The 21613-nt window shown below is 46.0% G+C and overlaps 1 protein-coding gene and 1 long non-coding RNA gene across 6 annotated transcripts in view; both read right to left on the bottom strand.

Moving 5' to 3' along the window:
- LOC128086011 (uncharacterized) overlaps positions 1-21613 on the bottom strand; it is a 159478-nt gene that overhangs the window by 46479 nt on the left and 91386 nt on the right. The gene's annotated exons all lie outside the window — the stretch shown is intronic.
- Positions 1-21613, bottom strand: part of ASXL2 (ASXL transcriptional regulator 2) — a 90416-nt gene that overhangs the window by 44441 nt on the left and 24362 nt on the right. For 2 of the 5 annotated variants that reach the window (XM_052690988.1, XM_052690978.1), the window contains exons 3-4: positions 10222-10330; positions 6753-6909 (exon numbers count right to left, since the gene is read on the bottom strand). In XM_052690988.1, coding sequence (XP_052546948.1) covers positions 6753-6909; positions 10222-10330 — 266 coding nt within the window. The other 3 variants (XM_052690996.1, XM_052691003.1, XM_052691014.1) reach the window with 3 other exon arrangements.

The following is a 21613-nucleotide window of genomic DNA, read 5'->3' as shown; positions in this document are numbered from 1 at the left end:
GTGTTCTATAGCTCATAACGTGGATAGGATGGCATAAAGCAGAGGATACACCAACCTAAAAAACTAGGGAAAAGGGACATTTCTGGTGTTGCAGATTGCTTGGTAAGTTGTATGTGACACTTGGGAAACGGCTTCCTCCTGAGTCACGAGCACAAACAGGAACTGGCTGCATTCAGAAAAGCTGAGATATTTCAACCCAATCTTTAACAGGAAGAAACTAAATGACATAACCCAAACAGAGTTCTTTTGAATTCTTTTTTTTTCGCTGTTGTTTTTTTTTCCCTTTGCATTTGTTGTGGGCTGGTGGCAGCAAAGCACTCGCTGAAGGTGCTGCTGTCATCAGGGTTAATTACAGAAGCTGCCAGCAAAGCGGGCACGTGGCCTCCAATGCTCTGTTGTCAGACATTCCTCCAGACTGAAAGATAATGCACTGAATTCTAGGCAGGGAACAGTGCTTTATTTCATAGAATCATAGCATCATTAAGCATCATTATTAAGGTTGGGAGAGATTGCTAACACCTCATTTTTTTCCCTTTTTGCTACAGCTAACTCGGGTTGTGCTCTGCTGCAGAGACCTGAGAGCACAATGATCTCAGAAGGTGACACACACAGAAGCTACACAAAATCCTCCTTCTCCCTCAGGATGACTCTGAGTAGAAGGAGTACAACAGGAACATCCAGCATGGAAGACATTACAAGAAAATCCAACGTTGAATGCTGGTTTTTAACGGATAGAAGCCTTAAAAGTCTGGGCAGATGTATAGTGCAATGATACAGCTTTATTTGGGGGCTGGAACTAGACGACCCTTTAAGCTCCTTCCCAAACTAAGCCATCCTGTGATTCTATTTGCATGAGCATGCAAAGCCAGGTCTATGTTCTGCTCAAGTTGCACTTGAGTCTGCTGAAGTTTTGCAGCTGGCCATAGAAACAAGACTAAGTTACACATGATTTATTTCCAGACTCCATAAGCACAGACTACATTAGTACAGAGGAGCTCTGAAACAGCCCCAGATGTACAAATGAGGTGCAGCACAAGTAACGCTGAGCCCACTGCACTTCTTGCTCACAGAGTGCATTACAACAACAAATTGCAAGTTGCCCCAAAACCAAAGTGAAAAGATGATAAAAGCATCTGGAAGTGAGGTATTTACACTTAAAGTTTCAGGATGATTTAAAAGAATGTGAAACCAAAGTGTTTTGGTTTTACAAGCACTGCAGCGCATCCAAAAAAGCTGTGCTTTTATTGTCAGTCTCAAAAGGTAACAGCTGAGAAACTGTTTCCCATCAGGGCCAAAGAAAAGATATCCGTGTCTCACTGCCCATCGTCACAGAGCCAAAAGAGCACCCACTCCATCCCCTACAGTGCAAATCCCCAGCAGCAGCTGCCTGCTGGAGCAGCATCCCCTTACCTTCCAGAGGAATTGCACGGAGCTGCTCCATGAACATTATTTCTTCTGCTTAAAATCTGCAACCTCGTGGCCTCCTCCAGCCTTCTGCTTATGCACAGATGTACAGACAATAATGCAGGAGGGTTGTTTTAAATTTTTTCCTCTGTGCTCCTGATTGGCTCAGCGCAATGCCCATGTGGGTCCACAAATGCGAGGTTTCTACCCCTTTTAAAATCAAAGTGTCAGTTTTGCTGCTGTCAGAGCACTTTATTTTTGTACATATAAGGAAGTGGCTGTTGATGTTATCTGAACGTGCTTCCTGTTTTATATGTATATGAGCAAAAATAATGGCACGTTAAGCTGAGCCGCAGTTTCAGAGAGCTCAGGTCGGAGCCTCCGAGCAAAACGCGATGATGGGAGCACACCTCAGCTGCTCGCTGTCTGCCACGGTTTGCACTCACTTCACTGATTCCCATCAGAGATCTGTGTCCTCCCAACAACAGCCCTCCTCCCCATGCAATAAGCTGCATGAGCAGCTCTTCCTAATGAGGTTCTGGGATGCTTCCAATCGCAAAGGGCTCAGCATACCTCAACTACTGCACAGGTAATAAAGCAGCCAGGCAATGCCACCAGAGCACTCTGTCTGAATTTGGGCTATCAGTTTGGTTTTTTAAACCAGGAAGGAGCCCTCCAAGTGTTTCATGTAAGCATCCAGGAAGCGGCTGTGTAGGAGTGCTGTGTTCCAGAGCTGACGCTGCGGAACAAAACGTGATGAGAACCTAATTGGAATTTAATGTCTTTTTGGTTATTTCAAAGCAGAGCAAACAAATGTATGAGTAAAAACTTGCTTCTGTGCAGAAATTCTTCCACTCTACCTCTTGGATATTATAGCAGTACAATTAAACTGCAGGCTTTGCTAAATGAAGCTGAAAGAAAAAAGTCTTCCAGATGCATGCAGAAGGTGAAACCTATGAGCTCAAAGCTATGGAATAAAACAACACCAAGAGTATAAGAATCATCAGAAGAGCTTGGGTTGGAAGGGACTTCAAGGATCACAAAGCTCCAACCCCCCCACTGCAGGCAGGGCCACCAACCTCCACATTAATACAAGACCAGGCTGCCCAAGCCTTGTTTCCAAACCTAAACCACAAAGCATCAAAGGTGCATCCAGACCCAGACCTCGCTTTGACCACCACTGCATGGCATACACAGCATCCCAGCTTCCCCTCACATCCTGGAAGGAAAAACAGCTGAAATTCTGGGGTGGGTGGAAAGCTGGTCTACGTTCTGACGGTTTGTATTTTGAAAGATACCATTCGTAATGAAGTTATCTTTGTTTTTTGGACCATCACTACATGTTTCTAAAGCCCCCCATGAAACACACAGACTGACACAGACCGATAACATCTACTGGAGGTCTCATGGAAGAGCTGTCAGGTTGAATAATAGGAAACATTTCTTTTCTGAAGGAGTGGTGATGCAGTGGCACAGCTGCCCAGGGAGGTGGTGGGGTCAGCAAACCTGGAGGTGTTCCAGAACCATGGGGATGTGGCACTGAGGGACACAGTGGGCATGGTGGGATGGGTTGGGGTTGGACTAGAGGATTTTGGAGCTCTTTGCCAACCTGAATGGTTCTGGGATTCTATGAACAAGGACCCCTGCAGTGTCTGAGAGCATCCAAAGGAGCAGGGCCATGTTGACGCACAGCTGCAATGAGACGAGAGAGAGTAGAGGGAGATCATAGAGAAAGTAAACATGCCCTGCAAAACAAAGTTACAGAGGTCATCAGCAAAGCCAGAAGTGCCCAGGGGAAGCCCCCATTGTGGTTGCTGACTTCTTACTGCTTGTCACTGACACAGTAGGTCAAAAAGTCACCAAAAATGGTAAATTTGTCAGGATGGCTGCATTTGTCCTTGTGCAGAGGAACAGAGGAATAACATGTGGCCAGGCAATATGAATCTGTGCTCACACTGTGTCATAAGAGGGAGCTTACTAAGAGCCCACACTCTCATAAAAAAAAAAACCTTTGAAAGAAGAAAGTAGCAGGGAACTTGTTTATGACTTCAAATGTTCTTTTGTGCAACATAAGCTCAAAAAATGTTATTTTTGTATGGAATTTCTGACTTCTGGTTGAGAGAAGTGCAGGGTTTTGTGTTTTAATGAAGAAAATCTTCAGAGAGAAATCTCTGTAAGAATTTCACGCACCATGGCACAGTAATATTAAGCTTCATAAAAAGGGGAACCACACTGAAACACGGAAACGACCTACAAAGAAATTAAGCAGTGCATCTAAAAGGGCAAAGCAAAAGCCAATGGCAAAGACATCACTTAAATTAACCATAATAGCTTCCTGGAGAAAATGTTTATCAAATGTGACTCCAGAGTTTGAAATATGCTTGTCTGGTTTAGCACCAGAGTGAGGGGGATTACTGCAGGGTGCCTGAGGAAGCATGCCCAACCCACACCGTTCAACATACACAACATGAAAATTGGGCACACACAGCTTGTTGGCATAAAATGTTCTTCTGCAGCACAGACTGAACTGCAGAGAACTGCAAAAGGAGCTCAGAGCACCGTGGGAAGAGGCAGTGAAATGAGGGAGAATTCTGAAAGGATTAAAGGCAACCTAAGGGCCAAAGGGAAGAACGCAGCCCCACACGATGAGCTCGGAAATGTACTTTGCTGTTAAGGAATGGATTCCAGGCTCGCTGACATGTAACCCCAACAGCACTGAATCGTGGAATCGTTCAGGTTGGAAAAGACCTCTGAGATCCCCAAGTCCAACCCCAGCCCAGCCCAACATGCTCAATGAGCACATCCCTCAGTGCCACATCCCCACGGCTCTGGAACACCTCCAGAAGGTGACCCCACCACCTCCCCGGGCAGCTGTGCCACTGCAGCACTGCTCTTTCAGAGAAAACTATTTCTTAATATCCAATCTGACCTAGACAGTCCTGATAATAGGGCCCATAGGAGCCCACAAGGCTCAACAAGGCCAAGTGCAAGGTGCTGCACTTGGTTTGGGGCAATGTGAGGTACATGTACGGCTGTGAATCGCTTCATCCCTGGAGGAGCCCAAGGTCAGGCTGGAGGGGGTCATGGGCAGAAGCCAGCCCACAGCAGGGGCTGCACCTGAATGGTCTTTAAGGTCCCTTCCAACCCAACCATTCTGTAATTCTATGATGTACTGCCTCATATTGCTTTCCCACCTGTTCCCTACACAGAGCTCCAGCACTTTCAGCCAGAGCAGGATTCACAGGACTTACATCGAGCTGCAAATACAGAGACTGTGCTTCCATTTCCACTCTTGCAGTGCCCTGCTGGCACAGGGGCAACTCAGGCTGCACCGAGCTCTGCTGGGCCTGGCAGCAACTCCACACATCTGCAGCGCCAACAATTCATTGCACAGAAATGCCCTCCCTGCTCCAGCACAGTGGTGTACTGAGATTTTCTTAAAGGGAAGCTCAAGGAGAACACCATTTCCGCTCAGAAACCCGTGAATGCCTTTGTGTGACACTAAGAGGTGAGTTCATTAGCAATTAAGAGCTGCTCAAACAAAGGAAAACAAACCTCAGGGGAACAGAAGGAAAATAATCGGTGACACCACCGACCACAGCCACACTTTTAATAATGAAGTTGGCTTCGAGTGCATTAAAGCACTGTGATTCCTAGAAAGAAGAAGAATCAGCCACAAAAGAAGTGCAAAATTCCCTTTTTTATTTGTACTGGAACTGCTAACTTCAAACCTTCTGCTTTTGAGCTCTGGGTAACTTTTGCCACCTCTTTCAGCCTACAGATTCCCTTCCTTCTTTCTCTGGTTCCCAAACCACGCAGGGTTCTGTTTGCTCTGACAGCAGTAGCACCATATGTAGAACTTTTACACAAAAGCCATGCACACATTGCTAGGCAAACAACCTCTCTAAGATTTTTGCACTTCCTTGCAAGTTTTTTACATAACGCCCCATTCCGAGGCTTTGTTAGGAATGAAAGTATTTTAGCCACACTACTCACACTTTCTCTTTCAAAGGATTAATTTGGAGTCAAGTCTTACTTCTAAGCTTTTAACAATGCCTATTTTTGTAGTGTTTTAAATGCTCACAATTCTATCTAACAGTTTCCTTTGGTTTTGTTTACTTGCACTACATGGAAAACCCCACACACGGTTGAGTCCACACAACCCCAGCTGACCTAAATGCTCTTTTGCATGGCTCCAGTAGTGTCAGAAAACTGCTTACATGCCTCCACCACTGCAATGGAAATAAGCTTTTCATTTTGTTGCATTTCAGCCAAGAAATTCTGTGCATGACTGAGTAGAAAGAGAAAGGATCAGATTAAAGGTAAAGCAGCTGTAACAGCAGCAGCGACACTGAAAGACACAGGAATACCCACAAGAGAAAGGTGCAACCTCTGCTTACAAGAAAGAGCAAAGGATTTCTAGTAAATGTATATTGCATCCTCAAATTTTATTACATACACGTATTTTTTTTAATTAATTCAGCACTTAAACAGATACTTGACCAGAATTCTGAAGGAGGAATGAAGATTCAGACACTGATCAAATGAATGGGTTCTGGAATTAGACGTGGGCAAAGGAAACTGCAATGTGTTACTAATACATGATGCAACTACTGACAGCCTCCAGTCAGACACTGTGGCAAGATACCAGGATTGAAAAGGGAATGGAATGCATTATTTCCTTTGCTTGATCCCCCAAAACACCAAAGATATTCTTCTGCAGAACATTCAGAATTTAGGTACTCTTGAAACGTTGCTGAACTTTCCTGTATTATTTAAAAGTGACTGATGCTTGAAAGCAAGTTTAAATACTCAACTGTACACAATACCTAAATATTGCTGAGTCTGTGAGGGAAAGAAGTCCAAAGCAGGGAAATGGAGCCCAGTCCCACAGCCCCATCAGTCTCCATAACAAGCTGTAATCGCAGAGCTTCGGTGCTCACTCCTAGTCAGTGCTACGTGCAATATCACTGAGAGAGGCCACAACCAGAAGGTGCAGTGGTTTCAGGAAAGAAGGGTTAGAGTTAGGCCTAGGGCTCATTATACAGGGTTCAATATAAGGCCCAGGATAAAGAGAAAACCTGTAAAAAACCAATGCTGCTGTTCCTAGATCTGAAGCACAGTATGCTTGTATCAAGGATACACACACATTTAATTGCAAATACTTTTTTTTTTGTTTCAAGTTATGCTGCACTTATGATGTAAATTCAAGTCAGCAGCATAAGCTGTAAACTAGACTTTGGGCTCCTGTAAGGTCCTGTCCCTATATGGCAACAGATGGGATCAGCAAAAAGCTGAAAATCCTTCACAGAAAACATGTTATCATCTCTCCTGAGCAGGAAAATTACCTTTCCTTTTCCACCTGCTTTTCTTCCCATCCTTGTTCGTGCACCCATCACTGCTGCTGCTGCTGCTGCTGTTCTCAGAGCTCTGTGAGTCGGACTGCGCGTCGCTGCTTTCCTCCGAGCCATCTGAGAGCTCCTTCAGCCCATCCGGAACGTCCTTCTGCAAACGGAGCCAACAGGTCAGTAAGCCCACGTAGCAAGAAATTCCTCACTTAATAAAATATTTTTAAGTTGCATTTTCCTTCATTTAGCCAGTGCCTGTCGTTGACTTTTTATCCTGCAGAGACGTGTCAGAAGAGCTCAGCTTCAGGCCTGTGCTTTCTGCTAGCCCACATAAAACACGTGCCTGCTGGTGTGGCTCTCACACTTCCCTGTCACCATCTCACATCTCCCTCCCTGCACACCCCCTATAGTTGCCTATCCCCAGTCACCATCTATAATGCACTACAACACACTGTAACACGCCACAGTGACCTTCAGTGCACTACAACACTCTGTAAGGCACTGCAGGTCCACCATTCTCACACCTAACGTTTCAGGCTGGTAACAGCCAGCCCTTGCTGCCTGTCCACATCTAAGCCCAGGCTGCCCTCTAGCGATCACCACCACTCAGATTTTAACCTGCACTGTCGTATTAGTGCTAATTAGCAACAACGCCTTGACTTCTGCAAGGAAGAATTCTGCAGGAATTGCAGCTCTGCTTTCTTTCTTAGATACATAGCTGCAACACGATTACTGTACAAGCAACAAAGGGCTCAGGACAGCTGCACAAATTAGGTGTGTGTGTGGGCATCCTTTTGTCAGCCATCAGCTGGGCACTGATGTGCAATCTCTCCCTTCTCCTGAAGACAACTGTGTCTTTTCTCTGAAGTTACAGCTGTGACTGGTCTTTGCTTGTAGGTCCAAAACGTAATTCAGATGACACTGATTTCACCAATTTCAATAATTCCAGACTTTTTTCCACCAGCCAGGTGACTACTAACTGGGTCAGATATTGAATATTTTCATCCCTCACTGCACAAACTGCACTGCACATAAAAAATTACTTGCAAGTCACGAGGGAAGAGAAAGCATAATGAGAAGCACGGAAAAATCTATTTATACCAAGTGTCACTTAAGCTGGTGAAGACGACACTTGTGTACTCCTAATGCTCACCTTTCCTTTATTCAACCTTTTTTATAGCGTGACTTTTGCAGAGATAATGTTACTCGCTTGGCACACAGCAATTATACAGTCCCTTATTTCAGACTGCTTCAGGATGTCTCCTCAGTGATGTGCCACAGCTGACCTTGCTTTGACAGGAGGTTGGACTCTCCAAGGGTCCTTCCCAGCACCTGCAGACAACTTGCAGTGCTCTCCTTCCAGCTCTGCCCCTTCCTCAAGACCTTCTATCGCCATGCCTTGTCTGCATTGACCATCTGGCCTCTCAAAATCTCCCAGAACCACAGAATCATTAAGGCTGGAAAAGATCATTTAGTCCAACTGCAAACCCACCGCCGCTGACCACATCCCTCAGCGCCACGAATGCTGAACACCTCCAGGGATGGTGATCCCACCACCCCCTGGGCAGCCTGTTGTAATGCCTCACCACCACTCTTCTGAAGGAGAGACGTTTCCTAAAATTCAACCTGAATGTCCCCGTGTGCAACATGAGGCCAACACCTCTCATCCTTCTCTCTGTTATGCGGGACAAAAGGCCAACCTCACCTTACTACAACCTCCCTTCAGGTAGTTGTAGGGAGCGATGGTCTCCCCCAAGCCTCCTTCTGCTCCAGAGAAAACAATCCCTGCTCCCTGTGCTGCTCTCCATAACTGTGCTCCAAGGACGATGTCAATGCGCGATCTTCATTAACACAAATTCCTTTAGGCACCTTTACCTCTCCCTATTGCACGTCCTGTTTTCAAAGCAGAAGTGTACTCCAAACTACAGAAACATCTTCTCTTTATAACTGATCTTCTTTCAATAATTAAGCTTCCTCCATTTAGGGAACCATATGGAATAATCAAATAAAATCTGGTTTTCCAGCTAGCACTCCTATAAATACTTCTGCAAGATGATGTGCTCTGTTTTATCACCTGTGGTGAGCTTGATGGACTTCTCCAAACATCAGGTTAGAAATATTCCTACAGACTGGAATCTTTCAGGCTACCGGTGAACAGGAAATCTAGTTGTGAGCCTTTCTGCTGCAAAGGGGATAATAAGTACAGGGGAAGCAATAAATACAAGCACACGGGGACATGAGCCAAATGGACAGAGGTACAGGGCACTGCCAATCACCAGAAGGCTCCAGCCACTAACTGGGGGAACAGCAGGATGCTCCAGCACCTGTAACAAGTAATAAGATGGGAAAATGGAGGAACACTCGTCTGCCTTGGTCTGGATTTCCAAGAAAAAGAAACATGGAGATGTGGCATCAACTCTTTGAAAGGGCTGATATGTGTAGGACAAGGGGAAATGGTTTTAAGTTGAGGGGGGGGAGATTTAGATCGGACATCAGGGGGAAATTCTCTACCCAGAGAGTGGTGAGGTACTGGAACGAGCTGCCCAGAGAGGCTGTGATGCCCCGTCCTTGGAGGTGTTCAAGGCCAGGTTGGATGGGGCCCTGGGCAGCCTGGTTTAGCATTAAACGTGGAGGTTGGTGGCCCTGTATGTGGCAGGGGAGTTGGAGATTCATGATCCTTGAGGTCCCTTCCAACCCTGGCCATCCTGTGATTCTGTGGCATTTCAGTACATGGTTTAGTGGGCCTGGTGGTGACAGGTTGGACTACACCATCTTAGAGACCTTTTCCAATTCAAATGATTTAAATATTACAGGATAAGCCAAACATTACCTCAGAAGCTACTACTGCTCTCTCTGGAGCATGGACTGAGAAGAAGAGCGTGGCTACAGCAGACACAACCAACACTGCAGAGATCTACATTAGCGAGAGGAATCTTATGGCAAAGTCACCAGTTTCAAGTACATAGAAAACCAAGAACAGTGAGAGCAGGCCTCATCTGAGTAGTGTAAGTGGGGAAAAGAAACCACAAACAGAGATTGTTTTTAGAAGAACAAATCAGCTACACAAAGGATTCTACACCTTTTTCCTAGAAATACTTCCTGTCTGCTATTAATAGATTAAGGATAAGGGGCTATTTCTCTTCCAGATATGAGTTCAATGGTGATAACGTTACTTTTCTGTGGTTGCAATTTTATTACAATTTCATTTCTGGATGATAATTAATACCAGCAATCTACACCTCTGTGAAAAATCCCAGCAATGTTTTGGTTCTATTTTCTGCACGCAGATGATCACCAGCAAGAATGAGGAGTTCAGTGTTTGTGTTTGGAGGTACAGCTCACACTACAATCCACGCTAGTGAGGAACAGCTCCCTCTTCCCTACACTGGATTTACCCTAGTGCAAAATATCTGTAAAGGAACAAAAGCCACTGAGCACTCAAACAAGACTGCCCAGCTGAGAAACTTACCTTCAGAGTGTACACTCCCATCCGCCCTGGGACCTTATAGAAAATGCCCTCTTCCCCTCGGGAGTTCGTATGTAACATAGCATTCAGGCATGCAAGAGGAGAAGTCCCACTGAAAATAAAAGCACAGCATTAATTTTTTGCATTTGTATGGACAGATTTCATCTTCTGCTGGGAGTCACAACCCCTCACCCAAGGACCAAGCATGCACAGAGCACAGACCCAACGGGCATTCCCACTGATACGAGCTGAATCAGCCACAACAAGCAATGGTGAAACCAGCCTGACGTAGCCATGCTCCAGTTCCAGGAAAAGAAGCACACAAGAAGCCCCCGTGCTCAGGCCCTCCACCTCTTCTTTGCAGAACGTCAAAATGGACACTTATTCGTACAGCTCCAAGTGCAAAAAGTTGCATCTCTGAAACTCAGAGCAGATCTGTTGCAAGCTAACTGCAGAGAGCATTAGAATTCCATGCTCTTCTTACATGGCAGAACTGAGTTTCACCCAGCTCCCCCCCTCCTAATGTCTGCCGTGGCTGATGCAGACAGACAGCTGAGGGTCAGAACACTGGCACCTCTGCTGAGAGCTTGTGCTCACCTCCAGACAACTCCATCCCTGGATAGAAGTTTCTCCTGAGCACATTTACACTGAGAACATCATCCCACACCAAGCCCAGTCCTGAGCTCTGCTTCCATTCTGCCAGTGCCCAGAACCAGCAGCATTACTGCACATTAGGCTGACTTCACTACAGCCAGGCAGATGCTTTGCAATCCTATTCCTCACCTCTTGAAAGCTACAGGGTCACCCTGAAAGCTACAACCCAGTACTGTTTCCTACAGCAGCCCCATATTCTTTTCAAAGGTGTTGCTTTCCAGCACAGAACCTTTCCCTTCTTTATGCAAAACCCATTTCTGCACTTAACTGCATGCAAGAAGCTCACCACATACCTGACCGTGAGCTCATTCCTCCTAAAAACTTGATCAGGACAGCAGATCAGAGCTAAGCCAGGCATTTCACAAGAACCTAGGTAAAGCCATGCTCTGAAAGCTCAACAAAGAACCAAGTTTGGGCATGACCAAGCTTTACAAAGGTTGGAACAGTCTGTCATTCATACTACTCAGATAACTAGTGATAGAATGAGGTGTGATGTCCTCAAGTTGCACATGGGATGTTCAGGCTGGATATTAGGAAACATTCTTTCTCCAAAAGAGAGGTGATGCAGTGGCACAGGCTGCCCAGGGAGGTGGTGAGGTCACCATCCCTGGAAATGTTTGAGACATGGAGATGTGGCACTGAGGGATGTGTAACAGTGGTGATGGGTTCTACGATTCCATGATCTTAACTCCACTGTTTAACAGCTTACCCATTATTTCTGCTTTAGTTTCTTCTCACATTCACCTATCGTTACCTGCCTTCCTCCATAGGCTCCTTAGAAAATGGCACAAAGATAACACCATTCTAACCTTTCACACGCCTAACTGAAAATTTTACAGGTTAAAATCCACTCAATAAATCTCACGTAGCTTTCAGAAAGCTGGGTTCAGTCTGGCTATGAGGTTCACATCCCCCTCGTGGCTTTGAGCCCTTCCTGCCACAGCCATACTCGGGTCCCACACCAGCAGACACAGATCCTGCTGGGACACCCAAACCTCCCATCTGGAAAACACATCTCCAGCACATCAGCACAACTTAAGGCCATTACCACCTGCTCCCATTGCTGCACCCCAAAGCCAGCAGGTAGAAGCACATGAAGGGAAAGAAGGGTTCCTGCACGCTTCAGATGTGCCATTAACAACTATGGGATGTCACCCACACCTGCATTGCTGCCATTTGGGGCCGTGGTTGGCTGGGCACCCTGACCACGAGGTCCTGGTAATGTGCAAGGTACTTCATAGGCCTCAAAGCAGAACTCAGCCTTTAGAATCGTATAATTGAGTTGGAAGGGACCTTCAAAGGCCACCTGGACCAATTGCCTGCAATGAACAGGGACACCTACAGCTCCATCAGTGCTCAGAGCTCCATCCAGCCTAGCCTTGGGTGTCTGAGGGGATGGGGCATCCATCAACCCTCTGGGCAACCTGTGCCAGCTCATGAATCAAAATGACCTTTTCTTTGGTAAGAATGTTTGCAAATGGAACTGATCTGGTGCGTGATGCCAACTGTTCAACAGAAGCAGGTACAAACTTAAGAAAGTTTTATGGCATGCAACTGAAAGTTTTGTTTTGTTTTTTCTTCTGCAGTGCATTTCAGCTTGGAAAGCAGTAGGGAGTTGCACATCCACCCACCCAAAGCTACCTCTACGAAAGGCAAAAGGCATGTTTCAGTGCACCATCAGGAACCCTTGCAGTCACAGGTGCTGCCTCAGCATACAAGCAAGCACTCACCTATACTCACCAGGTGACCACCCAGCACAGTGAGAGCTGAGCACACACACACACTCTTGAACTCTGCATTACCAGAGTAGGCACTGACCTGTTAGCTGTGCATCTAAGTGCAGTGCTTATAGCTGGCCGAAGGGGTGGTCCTCCATGACTCTTTACAACCATTCCATCTACACTGTGCTGTTTTAATGACCTGGAAGGTGTCTGCTCTGTCACCTCATTCCCAACCACTCCCCCACTATTGCTGTAGTCAGCACTGCTTGACACTGTGATAGCATGAAGGCAGCTAGCTATGAGACCAACAGCATAAGAAATGCACACTTGAAGCTCTCACCCCTCAGAGTGTTTCTCTAAGCTACTTCCCAGCAGATGCATACATACCAAGCTCCCTTTCTGAGAAATGTCAAATTTCAGCCTTCATTAAATCACGGCCTCTTACATTCCATGTTAAATTCAAAGCTTCTTCAGACTGAACAGGAGAAAAAGGAGCTTGAAAATGGTGAATGTGCATCAGGTAAGGGTGAGATAGCTCTATGGTGAACATGCTCAGTGGGAAAAAAGATGTGTAACACTTCTTTCCAGGTTTGCCAATTCCACCACTGAGCCCTTCCCAACCAGCCCTGCCCTGAGACCTCAGGGACTGAGCAGATCTGTTCTGATTCGAAAACAAAGTGTGACAGAATCATTTTTGTACAGCCACCTGTGATGGGATGCTGGCCTGACACCACAGAGTTCTCATCTCTGCAGTGCTGGAACTCAAACTTGCACTCAGAACACGATACAAGGCATACTTATCCTTCAGAAGGCTCCTTTATATTAAAGCTCCAGTAGTCATTTGTTAGCAGAGCACACGGCCAGCAACTCCCTGCCTTGGAGCAGAACCACCACAGCTCCAGCAGGTCCTGCAGGCAGGATGTGCACTGGTGCTTGGCACAGAAATGCTGCTCAGAACCCATCTCTGCACAGCTCGGGGTTCTGCAGAAGAGTTAATGACTGTTTTGCTGTAAATGGAAGTTTGTACAAAGTGCATCCAGCAGTGAGCATCCACCTTTCACATCTTCACTGCAATTCATGGAACTTGACAAAAAGGCCCCAACGGATCCAGCTGCGTTTAAGGGTGAGGGATTTCCCCATATTTGAGCATCCCTTTCTCCCCCCCATTCCCTCTGAATCAGACATTCACACAAAAAGCTTTTGGTTCATTAGCAAATTAAAATAGGCTTTAAGACCCAATCGATTCAGATCAAGCGCCACAGCAGAGAGGCATGGATGGTAAGCAGATGCCACAGCACCAACTCAAAGCTTGTTAAAACAAATTTAAGATTCAGAAGCAGCTCCTTCTATGAATAGAGCAGATTCTACACACAGACAAAGATGCACAAAGCCATCATGCGAACCAAGTGCAAACCCAAGACTGCACAGCGATGTTAATTTGGTGAGACACTGAGCATTCCGTGCTGTTAGCCTGACACCGCCACAACTTGCAAGCAGGCTTCATGTTTGCATTATAGTCAAACACAAATGCAAAGGCAGGTTAGTGCAACAAGCATTGACACTAATTATACTGCTTTAACTTTGTTTTTATGCCCACGTGAAACAAGCAGGGCTCTTCAATTAAGGCTTGTGCAGCTTGTGTTAAAACAGAACGGCTTCACAACAATCAGCAGTGGTTCTTACCTTCTGGAGTTGGAGTGCAACCCAAAAAAAGGAGAGAAACACCCCTTTAAAAACTTCAGCAAAACAATTTCTAAGCATTAACATGAACCCTCCTCCCCATCCACCAGAAACAATTTTTATTTGTTTTTAAAAAGTTCTGGGCAGATCTGCAGTAACAGTAAGACTAGGTTATATCAGCAACACCAGCAGAGAAAGAAATGTGTATCTGTTGGGCTTCTCAGTTTATTTTCTACAAATCCAGACAAGAGATGCCAGTATGGCTTTGGAGGGCTTTTTTTGGTGGGAGTAGAAGCTTTTCATGCTAGAAAGTTAATTTTAAATCATCAACACTTAAAATTCCTGTGAATTTGTGCAAGACACTATTAGGAAATATTTATTCAGCGAAAGAGTGGTGATGCATTGGCACAGCTGCCCAGGGAGGTGTTTGAGAACTGAGGGGATGTGGCACTGGGGACGTGGTGGGGATGGGCTGACATTTGGACTCGATGATTTTTCAAGATCTCTTCCAACCTTCATGATTCTAAGACCAAACCATTGCTCCAGCAACACAGGCAGTGCCTATATGGACCTGCACCTCTACCACAGTGCAGTACAGGGCACTGTAAACCCTTAGGGCAGGATCGGCTCAGAGGATGCTAAAAAGCTCTTCAGCCCACAACAAATTTGGAGTTTACTTACAGCTTTAATTAATGGCCTATTAAGTCTGGCATGACAACTGAATGTGACCCATGGGAACACAAGGACATTCCAATATCCTCTGCTGAGTCCAGAATAAGAACAAGAAGCCCTGCAGAAGCTCACTGATTTTCTTAAATACTGTTTGCAGACAAAAAGCTTTAAGTTCACAGCACTGACACAGCCTCACCTAAACACAGTGTCTATATGTAAGGTACTTGTTTGTGTGCTGCTCTCACTCACCCTTTAGGGCCTATGCAGAAAGGCTTAGTGTTTTCTGATCTGAAAGGAAGAAACCAGACAAAACCACCCTCTGGGGTTTTTGAGACACAGAATTGAGACTTCCAAATCTTTGGCATGCCCCCCCCATTTCTGCTACAGAACTATCAGCTGTTCCCAACCAAAAATAAATCCTACTTCTATCTGTCTTCTGAGATCTCACTCCAGTGTTTTTCAGAAAAAAAAAGCCAACCTGCTGAATTCCTGCAGCATTCATCCCTGCACAATTACACCCTGCACTTCCCCTTGCACTAGGGAATATATGCCATCATGGGAAAGCATAGGTAATTTCATTTTAAGGAAGCAGCAACAACTCTCTTCCCGAGACTGCAGTAGTAGCAGAAGTGGAAGATGTGGTTAATCAGGGATTTGATACCTTTATCAAAACAAATGCTATGAACAGTCACACAGCAGAGCTTTTCCCTAACATATGAATGCATTTAGCAGTCCCTGCTAACAGAAACGTGATCTCTCTACACAAGCATCCCTTGAAAAACTATTTTTCAAATGAACATTTTTCCCTATACCTGCCATTGATGTCACCTACCAACTCACCTCCATCCTTCTGCACAGATACAGGGTGCTACAGAAACTGGTGGCTACTTTAACATCTGTTGAAATGCTCATTAAGTAAAGAAATAGCCCTCTGAGGGCTTGCTGGACCCAGAGTGGTTCTAGGAGGTGTCAGCACTGGGTGTGATCCTTTTTAACATAGTCATTAATGAACTGATGAAGGGACAGAGAGCACTCTGAGCAAGCGTGCTGATTATACAAAGCTGGGAGGAGTGGCTGACACACCAGAAGGCCATGCTGTCATCCTGTGAAACCTGGATAGGGTGAGAGCTAGGCAAAGAGGAACAAGGGGAAGTGTGAAGTCCTAGACCTGGGGAGAAATAACTACATGCACTGGTAAGGTTAGGGGGTGAGCTGCTGGAGAAGAGCTTTACAGTGAAGAACCTGAGTGCCCTGATCAACCAGTAGTTGATCAAAGGTTGACTGTGCCCCTAATGGCCAAGAAGGCCAATAGAACCCTGGGGAACATTGCACTGAGCACAGCCAGCAGGGCAAGGGCTCCTCTCCTTTGCTCTGCCCTGGAAAGGCCACATCTGAAGCACTGTGTCCAGTGCTGGGCTCCCCAGTTCAAGGAGGACAGGAAACTGCTGGAGAGAGCCCAGTGAAGGGCTGCAGAGATGGTGGGGCCTGCAGCATCTCCTGATGGGAAGAGGTGAGAGCCCTGGGGATGTTCAGCCTGGGGAAGAGAAGGAGAGAGGGGATCTGATCATCAGTATCTGAAGGGTGGGGGTCAGGAGGATGCGGCTCTTTTTGCTGGTGCCCAGCAACAGGACAAGGGGCAACAGGCACAAACTGGAACCCAGGGAGTTCTGTACAAATATGAGAAAGGATCTCTTTACAGAGATTTTCCAGAGCAGCAGAGCTCTGGAAGAAGCTGCCCTGAGAGGTGGCAGAGCCTCCTTCTGTGGAGATACTCAAAACCCAGCTGGATGCTTTCCTGTACGACCTGCTCTAGGGAACCTACTTTAGCCCCTGGCCACACATACCACCAAAAGCTCCCTGAGAGCCACAGACTGCCTCCCCCCAACACTGACCACAGCCTTCACAATGCCCCAAACAGCTTCAGCCTGTACCTTACAGCTGGGACTTCATACAAATTCCCCTTTGCTGCGGAGACACGAAAGCCTCAAACAGAATGCAATGTTCTGGTGACTTTCAGTTTTTGTTGTTTTTTTTCTTTTAAAAAAAGCTGATTAGTTGGTTATTTTCTCCAGAAAAAGCCAAATCCAACTTTTTAACGAAAGGGAAAACACACAAGAATTTACTGTATCAGCATTTATTGCTCTCTTTCTGCCAGACCTTCTTTTGAACTTTTGCAGTAATGGATGGAAGAAAGCTGAAGAATCCTGCACCTAAGATGCTATCTCGAGGGCACCTTCCTCCAGCAAATGACCTTTTCCCATTGGAAAAGATCCCCCCAGTTCCAACTGAGAGTAAGAAGTCTTGCATGCAGTAACCCCAGTGGGTCAAGTAAAATCCTGATGGACATTTCAGAATCTTCCATCAGAAAGGAAGTAATTAACTGGGAACAGCAGAGAGATGCAGGGGTAACCCAACCCTGATGGCTCTAAAGCACAACCTGCACAAGCCCTTGTCCTATTTTCCCCAATACACACTTAGTATATCACTTCTATACTATGTAGACTAAAGATGTTTCAGCTCACTTGAAGATTAAACTCAAAGTGTGGATTAAAGAATCTGTGAAGTAACTAGATAGTTGTCAGCTGATGATTTCAGTTATTTGCAAAGCCTTCCAAGCCAGCTCAAGATTTGTACAATGAAAGGGAGAAAAAAAATGAGAGCTGTTAGTACTAACGTTTGGAGCACTGCATCTCCAGTCGCACACAGAAGAAGCAGCCCTTACCTCCAGCCTTTCCATTAAGCCTAGGAAGTCTTTGAAGCACTGCAATGACTCAATCTTACAAGGGGCACAGAAGCCAAAAAACACTTCACCTCCAGGGCATGAGGCTGGGAACCAGGAATTGAGCAGCTGGGATGGGAGGAACTTCCAGATATCAGAGCCCAGCCTCCAGCTCCAACAGCAGGGCCTTGCGCAGCCCCCTCTGAGCAGCTCCAAAAAAGGAGAAGCCTTCTCTGGCCCTGCTCTAGTGGTCTGTCACCTCGAGAGTGGCATTTTTCCTATCTCATGGGAATTCACATCCAGCAGTTTGTGTCTGCTGCCTCTCAGTCTAGCGCTGGGCACCTCCCTCCACAGCATCTAGCTCTGTGCAGTGTGACCTAGTGGAAACCAGCACTGACCAGAAATACAAACCAGCAGTTCCTGAAAAGCAGCTTTGTTAGACCAGTCTACAACAGAAGCTGCTGCCACCAATGTAATAACGCACTGGTGCTCCCTCAGATATGCATGTGAAGGTGCTCACACAACAGGAATGGGTTGCCACTGGAAAAATTGGCTGACAATTTGTATTTAAGAAGCTGTATGGTTAGCAGAGATCAGATGGCTGTACAAACCAGTGAGGCATGGTCACTATGAGCAGGTCTGGAAGCCCTCTAGGTATGTCCTTCCCATCTCATCCACTCCATTTCAGCTGCAGCAGGAAAATACAATTTAAATTAGCTTGCTAGCTTCAGCACATTATTTTCCAGTTTCCCAGCTTCCTGCTGTCACAAGGAATCAAGTGGAAGATGCACTGCTTCGAGGTTCTTTCTGGTCTCTGCTTCAAGGACCTTTCTCATCTCAGGTACACAGGGCATTTCTCAGCCACCTGCTCAGACCAGAGGACACTGAAGAAAAGCTAAAAATGAGCTCACCAATGGGACAATTGGCCTGCAGCCATTTTAAGAGCAGTGCAGTGAAAGTCGCTCTATTATGTGCTAATCTCCTTCGTCAAAATTTGAGCTCCCTAATGGCTCATCAGTAAAAACGTGCTCACAAAATATTAAAAAAAATTTCAAGTTGCCAGTGTGCTGATATTCATTAAAACGAGACAGCAAGTAGAACACAAAGCAATTTCCTTCCTTAGCATTTAGACTACAGACATCAAGGTTGAAGACAGATTTGCAGTAACACCTCTTCGGCAGATGCATCTATAACCAAAAGCCACTTCCAACCTCAGATGATTGTTCAAAGGTCACACAATCCTAAAACTGGTGGTTATTTGAAGCATCCCTCTTTGGGGATCTCCCCAACCCCTGGCTGTGGTGCTGGGCGCCCTGCTCTGCTCTGCGTGCCTCCGTTGGGGTGGGGGGCCAGAGGGACCCAAGGCTGCCTCCAGCTCCAAGCACCTTAGAATCAGTTGGGCTGCCAAATAATTGCCAATTAACAAAGGCAAGGGCACCATGCAAATTGGTCACATTCCTCATTCTGACCAGATGGCCTCCAGAAGTCCCTCCCAAAATCAGCTGTTCCAAACTGCAGCTGTGGATTGACAACTGAAAACATGAGCAGTTATTTCCGTGAGAGCTTGCTCAGAAAGACACCTACATCCCCAGTGTTCTGGTTCTCCCCAGAGAAGTTAATTAGTTGTTTCCATCACGCACTATAATGGTCACATCTCTAAGCTTAGAGCTGAGGAACTTCTAAACTTGAAACAGCAATTGCCATTTCTCTGGCTACTTCCTCCACAAGAAGCCACACAACGAACTGCTGGGTGTTCTGTCATGACAAAGTTACACATTAACACACTGTGTCTACAAGCTGTTAATGGGCTGTAAATGTTCCTCAGCTGTAAGGTCATTTTAACAAGATCCAGATGAAAAGCAATAATAAAAAATGACCAAAGTCATTATGGAATGGCTCAAAGGATGCAGACTACACTCGATAACCTCAGAAAACTCTGAAGAACTTCAGAACCTACAGATGAAGCAAGTTATGACATCTGCTGTTGAGGAGCTAAAACTATCACAGGACTCAAAAGCAAGATTTACACTGCCACAAGAAACCTCAGAACAGCTCAACTTTGCAGAGCTCTCCTCCTGGGCAGGGAAAAGCTCCCTCTGCAGCAGGACAAGACACAGTTCCACAGCCAGTGCATCCAGCCAGCAGCAACAGCAGGGCCATTGGCCAGACACAGGATGCACATTTCTTCTGTTGTTGGGTAGTTTCAGTTTCAAAGGGCTTTTAAAAAGATTCCTTTCCCTGTTATAATTTGTCCCCACATTCAACCTCAGTGGGCTCCAATAAGAAGTCCAGCTCTTAACAAAAATAATTTAAGAACCTTGCAACCATTTCAAAGTTCCTTCCCACACTTCAACTGTAGTAGGGTGCTTTTGTGTGGTTTGGTTTTAGGAAAGGATTATTGGATTGCACGAGAGGTAATGGTTTCAAGTTGTAACAAGGAGGTTTGGGTCTGATATTAGGAGAAATTTCTGCAGAGGAAGCACTAGAACAAGCTGCCCAGGGAGGTGGTGGGCTCACACCATCCTGGGGATGTTCAAGAAGTAAGGAGATGTGGCACTGAGGGATGTGATCAGCAGGCATGGTGGGATGGGCTGCGGTTGGAAAGAGGAGGTCTATGAGGTCTTTTCCACTCTCTACAATTCCATTGGAGGAAGACTTTCCCAGAACCAAGCTATGAAGGAACAACTGCCCCAAGACCCCAGAATGAAGGAGAACATCTCTCAGCTCACCCAACCCTGCCTTATTTCTTAGCTCTGCAGCAGAAGGAAATTGACAAAGTACTGAAGAATAGCTGTGAAATGTTTCAGTGGCAAAGTGTTCTGCCAAGAACGAGGAGAGCCGCTTCGTTGGTGCTACCCTGACTACTCTGAGATGTAAGAACATCCTGCAGGTGTACAAACAGCATTCTGACTTCTGCTTGCTTTTTTAATGAGTTCTATTGGCGAGCTGGTGATCTGCATCCTTTCGAGTTCTCCTCTTCCAAGAGTGACCAGGAAGGGGATCTTTTCCCAGGCAGGCAAGATGCCCGTTTCATAGCACACTTCCCCAGGCTGCTGGGGAAGTCTCACAAATATGGGTAGCAGTGCTCTGAAGTGCACAGAACTCTCCAAGAAAGGTTGTGGAGTCTCCTTCTCTGGAGATGTTCAAGACCTGCCTGGATGCCTACCTGTGCAAGCAGGTGCAGGGAACCTGCATTGGCAGGGAGGTTGGACTCTATGATCTCTGGAGGTCCCTTCCAACCCCTACAATTCTGTGATTCCAGCTTTTCTTTCCCTTTGAAGGCAAGCAACATTACTGTCCTCCTTACCAGTCAGGAGGAGGCACCATTCCCATGAAACCCACAGAGGACAACCTAACCATAGCTTCTGATTTTCAACTAGCAAAAACAGGAGAGAAAAAAAAAAGAAACCTTATGGAAGTCTAAAATTAGAGCTGGCAGCTCACTCCTACAAACATCAGACTGAGCAGCTCCAGCCCCGCTCACACAACCACCCCCTTGTCAGGAAGGGAATCACCTCCCCAAGGCTGCCTGGAGCCAAACCTGCAGAGCATCTTGCAAGGAATTTGGGAGGAGAGACTTGTCAATGAGGCGCAGATGATCCACCCACAGAAGGGCAGGTGAAAGCCCTGAAGCCAAGCCACAATGACACACTCCCCTCTAATCTAAATGGGACCAGAGAAAAGTAAAACTTGGCTTTTATACTTCCTTTTTTTTCCCCCCCCCCAGAAGTGCTTTTAGCAGCTTTTTGGGTTTCTGCATAGAAGCAATTCAATGGATACTCAAAAGAAGCAGCTGCAGTACCATGTTTTTGTTTACACTGAGATTAGACATACTTCCTTGTCCAAACACTGACTCAATCAGCATTTGGGCAAAAGCATTACCATACATGGACTGAGCCCCACACACTAGTTCTACAGTGGTGGTTCTGTGAAAATACTTGAGGAAACA

The sequence above is a fragment of the Tympanuchus pallidicinctus genome, unplaced genomic scaffold, assembly GCF_026119805.1.
Source record: "Tympanuchus pallidicinctus isolate F22 unplaced genomic scaffold, pur_lepc_1.0 scaffold1, whole genome shotgun sequence".
In the NCBI taxonomy this organism is placed as follows: domain Eukaryota; kingdom Metazoa; phylum Chordata; class Aves; order Galliformes; family Phasianidae; genus Tympanuchus; species Tympanuchus pallidicinctus.
This window is presented reverse-complemented; position numbering and strand designations above follow the sequence as displayed.